Below are 13165 nucleotides of genomic sequence, written 5' to 3'. Positions count from 1 at the left end.
AAACCCATTAAGTTTGTTATTCTAAACTTCCACATCTTTCACACCATGGGATTTAGCATGCTTTTTCAATATGTGACTCTTAACTGGATTAAACAAAATGTCACTGAAAGACACAGGGCTGCAAGAACACAAACAATGCAATGAAATTACTTAATTTTACAGATAAAAAATCAGAACTAGAAAGACATTTATTCTTACCATGATTACAAAGTATTGTTTAAAAATGAGACTCAAATTCATCTGGCATTGAATTCATTGCTCTAATTATAGAATCTAATCTAAGGACCTGAAGGCATTTGAATATACTATGTTTTCAAACTCCCTCTGAAATGTTATATGCCCTTTAATGACATCTCAAGTGCTATTAGAATTTGAATGCCTACAATTTAGGGAATTTAATCCCTAAACTACCCATTCATTTTTTAAGACCTCACATTAAAAAATAAACACTTTACAGAAAGAGACATCTACTTTAGATTTCACAAATTAATCCTGATCCTTAGGCTGGCTTGAGGGAAATAAGGAAGGGTAAGGATGTGGGGAGGAGCAGATTAAAATGGAGAGGACAGAGGTTTAGGGATATAGAGAACCTAATTTTTCTTTCACATGATAGAGCCTATATGATGTTCCCTCTTTAGATCTCACATCTCCTTATACTTCCCAGTCATTCTGTAAACATGTTTCCGGTTCTCTTTGTGACTTTTAAGGTATGGCATTCAGGGCTGAAGCAAATCCCACAGACATGATCAGGTCAGTGTGGGACTAAACTTGGTATGTATATCCCTCCTTCTAGATGAGGGATAGTTAACATTTGCAGTGCTTTAAATCCATCTGGGCAGACATTTTGTTTGCCATGTGCTTGCTCGTTTGTTTGTTTGTTGCAAAGATCTGCTCAGAGACTGTCTGATTCTGAATACCATCTGATTCTGATACATGGCTGGGGTGGAGAACCCCTGCCCCTGTCTCTTTTTACCCAAAGGCTACAAATTTAACAGCCACAGAACTCTTCCAACTCTTGTCAACTTTACGTTTAAAACTTTCACATGGACTGCTTCTAAGCAAAATCTCCAATTCTTGAATGAGCACATGTGACTTTTAAAATTTAGGTAGGACCTTATCTTTATCCTGTTAACTTTCAGCTTTCTAGATGCTTTTTAACTGCCCAGATATTTGTGGTTTCTGGTTATGTTTTCCAATATTTTATTATTTTTTCCAGCTCTGCAGTTTTGTTGGTATATTTCCTTAATGTTTGTTTAAATTTGATAAATACGCTGAAAAGTATCTTCAGAATAGCCCTAAATAGCCCAGGCATAGCCCAGAAAAGAATTTTGCAGAAATCCAAAAGAAAATTCTTTTCAGAGTGACCTAACCTTTGGGGATGGCTAGTCAACAAATTCCTAATCTGTCCTGTGACCAAACACCTGAGGCCTTACCCAATACCATGCTCAATTTAAGAGCACCTTACACATTGCTGCTATTATAGCACTTTACCATCAGATGTTGATGCTGATAATTGTGAGAATTATTTTATATGATAATTTGGCATAGAGTTGAATATCATAGGGAAGTTTTCATGTGATATATAATCAAAAGCCTACTTCAAAGCATACTTTAAAATAGATTAGGAAAATTATCACCCTTATGAGACTGAAAGACTTAAACATTTTGAATCTCAGTATTTCAACACACCTATTATTAGATAACAAGAGCTACATTGTTTAAAAAAGCAAAGTTCTAATATACCTTCCACTTCTATTTCTATTTTTTCTGGTAGCAATTTTAAAAAGATTCTTACCAAAAAAGCTAGGGACGTTGGTAGGCTGGGGAGTGAAGGAGTCATTATTCACAGAATCAAGCGGTAATGTACTATTCACAGATTCAGGCAGTAACATATTAGTTGTAGAATAAAGTGGTAATATACTGTCCGTAGTCTCAGACAGTAATGTATTATTCACAATCATATCCAGCTGGTTATCATTCACTGGGAAAAAAATACAGCCAATTAAAACACAGCAGTGTCATAAGTTCATAATTGTACATGTAAAGCAAAGCATAGTGGTTAAGAGTAGACTTCTGAAAATTTTTTCACATTGCTATGTTAAATTAGTTAACAATAAATATTTACTACACTCACATATATAGTTAATATACAGTTATATATACAGTTAAAAAGATAATATTTCTGTGAGCAACTTTGTAGTTCTTGGGCAAAAAAGTTAACAGTTAAATTTTAAGGCAATCCTTCAATAAATTTTATGGTCAGAAAAAAGATGATTGATTTTCTGTGGTAGGTTCCAAAGTACTACTTGTTCTCAAATTGTTATAAATCTAAGGGATTTCAGCAGCCTGATTCTTATGCCTACATTATACTACAATATTCTCAGGAAAGAAAATTAAGTAATGTAACTTAAAAAATATCTATGGAAATAATTTCCACTATACATTTCTTAACTTTCCATTGCTTTACAAAATTATTTATTTTATTTTAGAGAAGGGGAGAGGGAGAGAGAGGAGAGAGAGAATCTTGAGCAGTCTCCGCATTGTCAGAGCAGAGCCTGATGTGGGTCTTGAGATTATGACCATGAGATCATGACCCTAGGATCACGACCTGAGCGGAAATCAAGAGTTGGATGCTCAACTGACTGAGCCACCCAAGTGCCCTCTTTTTTTTAAGTTAACATAGTAACTAATTTTTAGCAGATTTCGTGGATGCAAATGTATCTTCATTTGCATGGCTGGAACAAAAACTGAGTAAAGCTGAACATCTTCTAAGATGCCTTATTTTTAAAGGAATGACTCTAAATGAAGTAAAACGAGATGGGAAATAAACTTACCTGCATCTTCACAGGTGTTCTTGCATTCCTCAAGTGATTCAAAGTTGTTTCGATTGCCAAGGCACCCACCGTACTTGAAACGTTCACACTGCTTTGTGTCATTGCTGTAAAAATACCTAGTCATATAACCTCGACAGATTCCACTGTCTTCATCCAAAAAGCAGAATTCTGGCTTTTCTAGAAATTATAAAAATGTCAGAAAGAATACTCTTTTTTGTGAATAATTTGTGTTGATTAAATGTATAACTGACGAAGTGGAAGTTACTTAGTGAGTAAACATGAAAAGTGAAAGATAAAAGGTAAACATAGAACTTTATCCACAACTGCACAATATTAAATAATCTACTTCATCTACTGTGACATTTAGAATAAGGAAGATACATCTATTGTCACATATAGTTGCTATTGAAATTTCAAGTTCTAAATTTCTCATAGTAAATTAGTAGGGCAATAACTATCAACTATTTCATGAATGGAGAGAATAAAGGCATTTTATTTTACCCTTGGTTTGGAAGCACAAAATATTATGACAAAATCTTGGTCTAATTATGTTTATTAGGCTTATGTGCATTGACATTTAGGAAAGATCTAGGAATATTTCATATTTTTCAGGGGTAGGCTCTCATTAGGGAAAGAGGTGTAATGTCTTGCGTTATTACAATGGTTTCAATTTTTAAAATATTGGAGCAGAAGCTTTGAGGCGTATGGAAGCTTTCAGAGCTATTCTTAGAAGTTCCTGAATACTTATGCTGGAATCTGTATTAGGTGTGACATCTACCACTGTGTCTCTTATTTTTCTTCTTCCAGGCATTGGAGTGACTCCAACAGTATAGAATCAGAAAGGAAATACATGTTCAGGGATTGGAGAGGCATTTGAAAAAAACCTAATACCCATTCTTTGATAGTACTCCAAACCAGACTAAACACAGCTGCCACAAACTTGCGCCACTGTGATCTACATTACAAACCTTGTCTACATGCGTACTCTGTAAAGAAGAGAATTAAATTTATTTTCAAAATTATGACCGCAAGATATATGGGGCTTGAATTTTTTAGGGCAAAGCTCCAATTTCTTCATTTTTCCCCTGCACCTATATTACCAGAGTGGCAAAATGAACTGTAGTATATCCTTTTACATCTTAAAGCAACTTGTTCTTCTGTCTCAGGGAAGCAATACTCAGGAGTGTTTTACTATGAAAAGAGCATATATTTAATAATGTTAAAGATTTCTGCAACAGTTGCAGATTTTCAGGAAAAAAAAAACAACTTCCCATGAGAGCACTGTTTTATTAAATAAAACATTCTATTTAATATAGTATAAAATATCTACTTTCTATTACTTCTCAAAGTACCAATTTGAAAGTTATTTTGTTTATTCTTTATTGCCTCTTGTTTCTCAAGGTGAATGTTACTATTATTCCTATAGTAACAATTTGTGGTTAATTTTATGGCACAAGGGAAAAAAAAACAATTCTAAATTTTTGTAATGCTTTTCTATAAGAGAAAGAGCAAAAAATACATTCAAATATTATTTTGATACATGTTGACCTTAGCGTGTACTTCTTATGAAATTTGAAATCATCTTGACGGAGAATGTAAGAATTCTATGTTTAACAAAAAGGAGGAGGTAAAATATATTGCCTATAAAAATAGAAAACAATAAGAAACTATGCTGAGAACTATAATTAAGAAATTATGCAACTACAAGTTGTTATTTATGGGGATCCATTGTAGGATATAAATTTATTTTAGGACAAAGTTGAAATTGCACATTTGCAAAATAATTCTCCTTGGGCCTATGGTTTAAAATAAGGCTACAAATCAAGAAACTCATGCACTATATTCCTCAGATAAAGTAATATTCATATTAAATCTATATACACAATCCTTGGCCTAAACTGATGCTTGGTTAAAACACAAAATACAGACTTCAAGCTATAGACCAACCTCCACAAACCACATTAATTTTCACTGTTAACTTTTGTTTGAGGCTGCATACTTGACAATTGTTTTAAACCAGACCATTTCAAAATGGTTGCCTTTATAACTGTTCCAATATTGATGCTAGAAAACATATCACAGAGTTAACTTCAAATTGATATGCTTAGAGGTCTTTATTATACATTGGTTATGGCATCTGAACATTTTTTAACACGTGTGAATAGTATTGATAGCTTTAGTCTCTAATTTCCATGTACTATATCAATTAAGAATGAAGAGAAGAGGAACTCCTAACTAGGAAACTAATTACCTACCTACCTACCTCACTGCTCTCTAACAACCTTTTAAGCCAAGCAACTTTGCCACCTACCTCCCTGACTCTTGACAAATGTATTCATTCAAGTTGCTCCTTGATCTTTGCTCTTCCTTTGACACAGCATATCTCTCATCCCTGGGTCTCCTACTTATTGTCATATCTCCTACAAACGCTGAAGTTGAACTCTACAGATTGGGGATTCTGGAGGCTTGGTGATCTCACTGAGCAAAGCAATGCAGTGAACTGGAGTAGGTTATAATCAAAATTGAGGAGTCCTTATTTTGCTCTTGAATATGACCACTATTCTAGGATGATTAAGAACTCCATAAACCTACACAGGATGAACATTTTTGCCTTGTATCTAAGGAAATGATATATATATTTTTTTCTTGAGTTAATTACAATCTGACAAAACTCAGAAAAAAAATATAGATTCATAACTTGTTAAAGGTAAAAGAATTGTTTCTCTGAATATGCTCATTTTATAGAGGAAAGGAAAAGGAAATAGGGATTCAATTAGGGGAAGTGATTCCTGTGGTTCTTAGGTAAGCGCCTGTGTATCCCATGTTCTTTTTCCTCACATCTAATAATGTATACTGTGCTTTACAGTTTATAAGATTGTATTTCATACAGTGTCAATATTTTTACTGTTTGGAGCCAATTAACTTTGCTAACAATAAGATACTGCATTTTCAGAAAAATATTAACATGAATTAGTAAAAAAAATGGATTCTAAATTATTAAATATACAATAAATACCATAATTATATGTTAAATTTTATCTGCATGTAATTTTTTCCTAATTTCACATTTTTATAAAAACATTCTAACATTTAAATGTTGGTATTTCCTTTCTTTTAATTGAAGCATTGAACATTTTTGTAAAGATTAACTCGGCATTTTAAGAAAGCTATTTTAAAATTTGTAAATAAATATATCCACCAATGGTATTTGTACAAACTTTGCCACTGAATTTATTTTACAAATTTTGATTCAAAGTCTAATGTCTTAAGGTTATCACTCACAAAAGCTTTCAACTCCCTCACACAGTTAAATCAAAGTCAGTAAAATTAAAATACACTGAATTTTGTAGCTTTTTCGTGTCTGAGTTAAATAATTTGATCTCATTGTTTAGTGTTATCTCATTCAAATGCAAATGATATAAATGGTAATTGGACCAAGTCAGTTCCTAGACTTTCCTAAAAGGAGAATATCTTTCTTAATATATTGGTACATTTTTTCATGTGCTAATATAATATATTCATCAGAAAATAATTATTTTTAGGTAAAATCAATAAATAAAATAATTTAAATCACAAAATAAAAAGTATGCACACACACTAAATAACATTGACAGGAGCACTTATTGTTAAATATTTCCATTTACTTCTGCATACAGACTGTTGACAACTCAAAGGCATAGATTCATTCAGGGGAATACTGGATAAAGCTTGCCAAAGCTACACAATGCTGAGATATCAAGGGATTAGAGCTCTGAGAACTAAAGATTAGAGGCATCTAAAGTACTGTTCCAGAGATGTTGAAATAGCATGTGCATGACTCTGGAATGTGACTGATCTAATACTAAATATCATGCTTTATTAAAATGGGTGTAAATATAGCATCTGAAGGCTTCCCTACCAAATAGCATGTATTTGTTTCTAATTTTTCATTATATCTACTGAAAACACCATTTCAAATATTGCATGGGGTTATGATGAACTCCGTATCAAAGAAAACTAAAAATTGAATTTCTAAATGCCTTACATACATTCTAGTTAGCATACAAATGAATGTTTACCTTTTTCTAATGTGGTCTCTGTCCTGGTCTTTATATAATCTGCGAGAAAAACGTTATCAATTACCACAAATTATAAATAAATTACATATACATTTCAATTTAAAAAAATTAGAATGATGTGTTTATTACCATTAAAATTATTCTTTCCTATGTCAATAAATTTCTTATTTTATCTAAAGATTAATTTTAATTATTATAAATATGAAGCCATCTGCATTGTAACGTAGTACTGTCTCAAAAATGATGTTGAAAGTTTCTAACACATTGACAAAAGCAAGAATTCATGGTGAACTTCATTTGCTATTCAAAAGATCTGTGATTAAAAGTGATTAAGATATGGGGTGCCTGTGTGGCTCAGTCAGTTCAGCGTCTGACTCTTGACTTCGGCTCAGGTCATGATCTCATGGTTTGTGAGCTCAAGACCCACATCGGCCTCTGCACTGACAGTGAGAAGCCTGCTTGGAATTCTCTCTCTCCCTCTCTCTGCCCCTCCTTGCAATGCGCTGTCTCTGTCTCTCAAAAGAAATAAATAAACTTTTTAAAAAAAGTAATTGAGATAGAATCTACCCCTGAAACCAAGAACACACTGTATACACTCTATGTATGAGCTAACTTGACAATAAGTTATATTTTTAAAAAGTCATTAAGATAATGTGAAATATGGAAGTAAATCAAGTAGCCTACTTTGCATATAAAAACAGACAATTTCTCTAGAGAATTGATAGTAGGGGTGGAAAAAACCAGAATTATCTTTTTTCCTGATTCCTTTCCCTGAATAATTATCTCAACCCAATTACAAGTTGTATTATTATTTCCAAGTACAGAAGAGAAATGAAACAAAAGGTGTCTGTGACATATTTTTTGGTTTAACATCAAAGAATTAATGGAATGACTCCACTCAAGAACTAGGATGCCACTTGTCTTTGACCCACTATATAAAAGTGTGGATTCTAAGTTATAATTTAAATGATAGCTAAATGATAATTGAAATGAGAGGGGTGCCTGGGTGGCTTAGTCAGTTAAGCTTCCCACTCTTGGTTTCAACTCAGGTTATGATCTCACAGTGGTTCCTGAGTTCAAGGCCCCCAACTCTAGTTGCAGGGCGTGGAGCCCTACTTCAGGCTCCTGAGACTCTCTCTCTCTCTCTCAAATAAATAAACTTTAAAAATTAATGATAGGGGGCGCCTGGGTGGCTCAGTCGGTTAAGCGTCCGACTTCAACTCAGATGACGATCTCGCGGTCCGTGAGTTCGAGCCCCGCGTCGGGCTCTGGGCTGATGGCTCGGAGCCTGGAGCCTGTTTCCGATTCTGTGTCTCCCTCTCTCTCTGCCCCTCCCCCGTTCATGCTCTGTCTCTCTCTGTCCCAAAAATAAATTTAAAAATGTTGAAAAAAAAAATTAAAAAAAAAAAAAAAAAAGGGGCGCCTGGGTGGTGCAGTCGGTTAAGCGTCCGACTTCAGCCAGGTCACGATCTCGCGGTCCGTGAGTTCGAGCCCCGCGTCGGGCTCTGGGCTGATGGCTCGGAGCCTGGAGCCTGCTTCCGATTCTGTGTCTCCCTCTCTCTCTGCCCCTCCCCCGTTCATGCTCTGTCTCTCTCTGTCCCAAAAATAAATTAAAAAATGTTGAAAAAAAAATTAAAAAAAAAAAAAAAAAAAGGGGCGCCTGGGTGGTGCAGTCGGTTAAGCGTCCGACTTCAGCCAGGTCACGATCTCGCGGTCCGTGAGTTCGAGCCCCGCGTCAGGCTCTGGGCTGATGGCTCAGAGCCTGGAGCCTGCTTCCGATTCTGTGTCTCCCTCTCTTTCTGCCCCTCCCCTGTTCATGCTCTGTCTCTCTCTGTTTCAGAAATAAAATTGATTAATATGTGGTTTTAATTTACTCATGTAAAAGTAAAGCTGAGTGATGCTTGTTGTACAATCATTTGGTTTACACAGAAAAGCTTTGGTCAAGGCAGCTTATCATTAGTTGTATGGCCAGAGAGACAGGCAAAGAGGGAGACTGAGAGAGAAAGAAAGAGAGAGAGGGAATAAGTTGGCTTATATACCTCTTTCAGACCCAAATCAGCAGTTGGGTTATTTTTTGGAGAATAAAACATCTTTGAAAGAGAAGGTAATGAAGTCTCTTTTTTGAATTTTGAAACTATGTTTCATTCAATAGTCTTTTAAAAAAGATATATTTCTAATTGTATTTTAAATATTAAGGAAACCTCAGGAGTCTTTTTTGTTGTAAATAAAAAACTCTCATTTAATGTGCTTTAATTAGATAGTGAATTGTTATAATAGGCTTATACTAAAATATTTTTATATACAACTAATTTGTTACAGTTTTAATTTATGAGAGCAAAAGAATATATACAGATAAACATTATATCAGACTAGACTGCTAAATAGTTTATACTGTTTTGCCTACAACAGCCATTGGATGGGAACATAGAAATGCCTAATTTCAACGTTCAAGCAGTTTTAAAAGAGAGAACTTGTTTGTTTTCTGATTCCATTCCAAGTTTGATTAATTTAGCTGATATACATGTGAATTAACTCAACTATGTGATTCAACACACTAGAATTTAAATGTTTTTATATTACCAATGATTATCTTTTAGGATTCTGAAAATAAGAACCATGAACACCCAATTTAATTGATAATTATGCCAATTACAGTCTGAAAAATAGATAAGTTTTACAGTAAATTATCCAAACTGTCATATTTTCCTAGATTTATTTACAACATAACATTACTGGGACACGTGGGGGGCTTAGTTGGTTAAGCATCTCTTGACTTTGGCTCAGGTCATGATCTAACGGTTCATGAGATTGAGCCCTGCATCGAACTCTGTGCTGACAGCTCAGAGGCTGCTTGGGATTCTGTCTCTCCCCTTACCCCACTGGTGCACATATGCGTGCTCTCTCTCTCAAAATAAATAAATAAACTTAAAAAAAAATAACATAGGGGCACCTGGGTGGCTCAGTCAGTTAAGCGTCCGACTTCAGCTCAGGTCATGATCTCACAGTCTGTGAGTTCGAGCCCCACATCGGGCTCTGTGCTGACAGCTCGGAGCCTGGAGTCTGCTTCGGATTCTGTGTCTCCCTCTCTCTCTGCCCCTCCCCTGCTCATGGTCTCTCTCTGTCTCAAAATAAATAAGAACATTAAAAAAAAAAAACCATAACATTTACTAATATATTAAGGAGTAATGAGAGTATATTTTACTAATTCCCATTTTAGTAATTCCTTTAACCCCAATAGATATGAATTCACATTTTAAATATTTTATTACAAATATTAAAATGTAATTAATATTCAATAATTTAGTTCATAATTATAGGACACATTTTAGGAATTGTAACTTAATCTATTCTTTTTTCATCTTTTTTCTCTTGTGTAGGAGAGCAGAGAGTAAGACTAATTTTTAATGTTTCTTATTTGTTGAAATCAGCCTAGAAAATATTCTAAGCAGGTAGGAAAATGACTATATGGACAGAAGACTCTCATTAGTAAATAGGTCTTCACAATCTGAACAAATAAAACATGAAATGACAAAGTTAAAAATAAGGAGAATGGAAAAAGTATTTACATGCTCTTTAACTCCTTATGGAGAAAATCCCCATGAAAAGCCCCATGAAAAGTCACTACTAGCCCAACCAATAAAATAGTAATTAATATAGACAGCATACTTTCTAGAGCCTTTAAACCTGTTTGAGGAATTGATGAAATTCTATGAAATTAAATATACCTATTTTAACTTTGCTGTAGAGGCTGACTGGCTATAAAGTTAATGAGAATTTGATATCTTTCATCTACTTCTTTAATTTCCAACACAATGTGCCTATTTTCCCAAAAATAGCAGTCAAAGATAATGTTGTGGGAAAAAAAGCAACTAACCCAAAAGACAAAACATCTTGAAAGCCATGTATCTAAAGCCATTTTGCAAACTTTTTATTTTTTAAAACCTATTAACTTTGTTTCCATGCCTCTATTACATAGGTAAAAACAACAAACAAAAGTATACATATTTAAAAACAACTAACAAAGCAACTTTACATGCACAAGGAGAGCTGTGCATACATATCCAACTAAACACATTCATAGTTCCCGAAACGTTTGGCTTGCCCTGTTCTCAGGCTTGGTAGTTCACAAGCTATAGTTGTCACTGGTCTTCCCTCATAATACAGAATTTCACCTTTCAAGCCGTACTACACAATGTATGTCATATGTTTTATGTGCACCATACTTATACCATCTTCCGTTTCCCTAGGAAAAACACTTAAAAATTGGTATGAATTTCTATAATGAAACATCTAATAGCATTCTGTCAATAATTTATGCTTAAGTAATTACATATTAAGCAAAAACCAACAATTTCTTAAAATAGTCACATTGATCTTAGTTAATTGTAAAATAATTAAGTTCTCTGCATAAAGAGGACCACTTTTGAGAGATTTCACCGGCTGCTTCTATAGTATTCATACCTTATCATGTCAACTAAGCAGCATGTTTTACACTTGAGTAAAAATTGAAACTACTTATGAGCATAATGAAAAAAATATATAATTTAGTAGACAGAGACATGAGCAGGCACGGCGGGATAAAATGACAACATGTTGATGTCGTTATTTTCTAATGTTTCCAAGTGCTTTCAAGCCTACAGTCACATTATTTACTGGAAAGGATCTTTCCCTTGAACAAGTAATATAAATATTTGTGTAAGTAGCATTAATGATTTGTCTATGTGATTATCACATCCTCAATGTGCACAGGAAGAAACAGAATTTCAGAGAGTAACAAGTAACATTCAGGTTGAAACGAAGCAAAGCTTTTATCATGTTTATTACTTTTTCTTTATTAAACTGTTATTCTATTTATAAAAATAATATGTCCATCTTCATAGAAAATCAAATAACCATGGTTGTGTACTATCTGTTTCTAGACTATTTATTCTGTTCCACTGATTTCTGCACTTATACTCGCATCCTCCTCCTCAATTTTTGCAGCTGTACTATAACTCTTGAAATCAGATAAAATTCTCCAAACTTGCTCTTCTATTCAGAATTGTTTTGCCATTTTAGGTCTTTTGTATTGCATATCAATTTTAGAGTTGACTAATTAATGTACAAACAAAAATGTGCTGGAATTTGATTGGAATAGGATAGAATTTCCAGATCCATTTGGGGAGAATTTATATCCTAACAACAATGAGTCTTTCAATCTCTTAATAGGTTTTCTATCTCTGTTTATTAAAGTCTTCTTTATCTGCCAATGACTTTTTAACAATGTTTTATAGATCTCATTGTACATGTTGTGCACTTTTGAATTTATATCCACCCCTAAGAACTTCATGTTCCATTATTTTAAATGGAACTGTCCTTTTAAAAATTTTGTCTAATTTTCTATTTGTTCATTGCCAGTATATGTGTATATAAATATTTACACTGTCCTTTCCTCCAGTGAGATACCTAAAATCTTCTGCAAGTTCTTATAATTTTTCATCAATATATTTGGGTTTTTTCCCAGTTATATGAGAACTCTGGGAATTGTCCCACTTACAAATCACTATAATTATTTTCTCAAACTTAAGGAATTTCATCAAATGCATGCAGTTTTGTTATTCAGTGACAAATTCAAAGGGACCCTTATCCAGACTTTTTACCTTTTTCTCCACATATGTCCATTGTCTCCAACATATTATGCCTCAGAGCCCAGTCACCTCAATCCCTAATCTCCAATTCCATATTCTCTACCAGGGAGACCACGATGCTGTGTTTGGGCTCCCCTCCATTGACTGTGGTTCGAAGCACGTTCATGCAGAAAGCTGAGAGAAGGCAGGCCTCACCTCACGTGCCCCTTCTCTCAAAGATCGCAAGCCTGCACTGCCTTTTTTGTTTTAATTTTGTTTAATGTTTATTTATTTTTGAGGGAAAGACAGAGCATGAGCTGGGAAGGGGCAGAAAGAGAGGAGACACAGAATCTGAAGCAGGCTTCAGGCTCTGAGCTGTCATCACAGAGCCTGACATGGGGCTCGAACCCATGAACCATGAGATCATGACCTGAGCTGAAGTCAGACACTCAACTGACTGAGCCAGCCAGACACCCCTGCACTGCCTTTTGATCAATGTCTGCAAACAGTTGCTTCATATATTTTGTCCACTTTTCTAGTCATTTGTATTATGAGAGAAAATTCAGTTCCAGCTACTCCATCATAGCTGAAGATGGAATTGCTCCTTTGATGATTTTTTAAAAGTCTAGCAATGCTTTTTCTATACGCCAGCTATATCCTTAACAGT

General features: G+C 34.3%; 1 protein-coding gene across 8 annotated transcripts in view; it reads right to left on the bottom strand.

Moving 5' to 3' along the window:
- Positions 1–13165, bottom strand: part of TFPI (tissue factor pathway inhibitor) — a 107030-nt gene that overhangs the window by 18916 nt on the left and 74949 nt on the right. For all 8 annotated transcript variants that reach the window (XR_009256821.1, XM_058711807.1, XM_058711781.1 and 5 more), the window contains 3 exons: positions 6893–6931; positions 2835–3011; positions 1796–1981 (listed from right to left, as the gene is read on the bottom strand). Coding sequence is in view for 7 of the 8 variants with exons in the window: in XM_058711807.1 (XP_058567790.1) it covers positions 1796–1981; positions 2835–3011; positions 6893–6931 (402 nt within the window). In the remaining variant the exon portion in view is untranslated. The remainder of the gene's footprint in view (positions 1–1795; positions 1982–2834; positions 3012–6892; positions 6932–13165) is intronic.

Source organism: Neofelis nebulosa, chromosome 2, assembly GCF_028018385.1.
Source record: "Neofelis nebulosa isolate mNeoNeb1 chromosome 2, mNeoNeb1.pri, whole genome shotgun sequence".
Lineage (NCBI taxonomy): Eukaryota > Metazoa > Chordata > Mammalia > Carnivora > Felidae > Neofelis > Neofelis nebulosa.
This window is presented reverse-complemented; position numbering and strand designations above follow the sequence as displayed.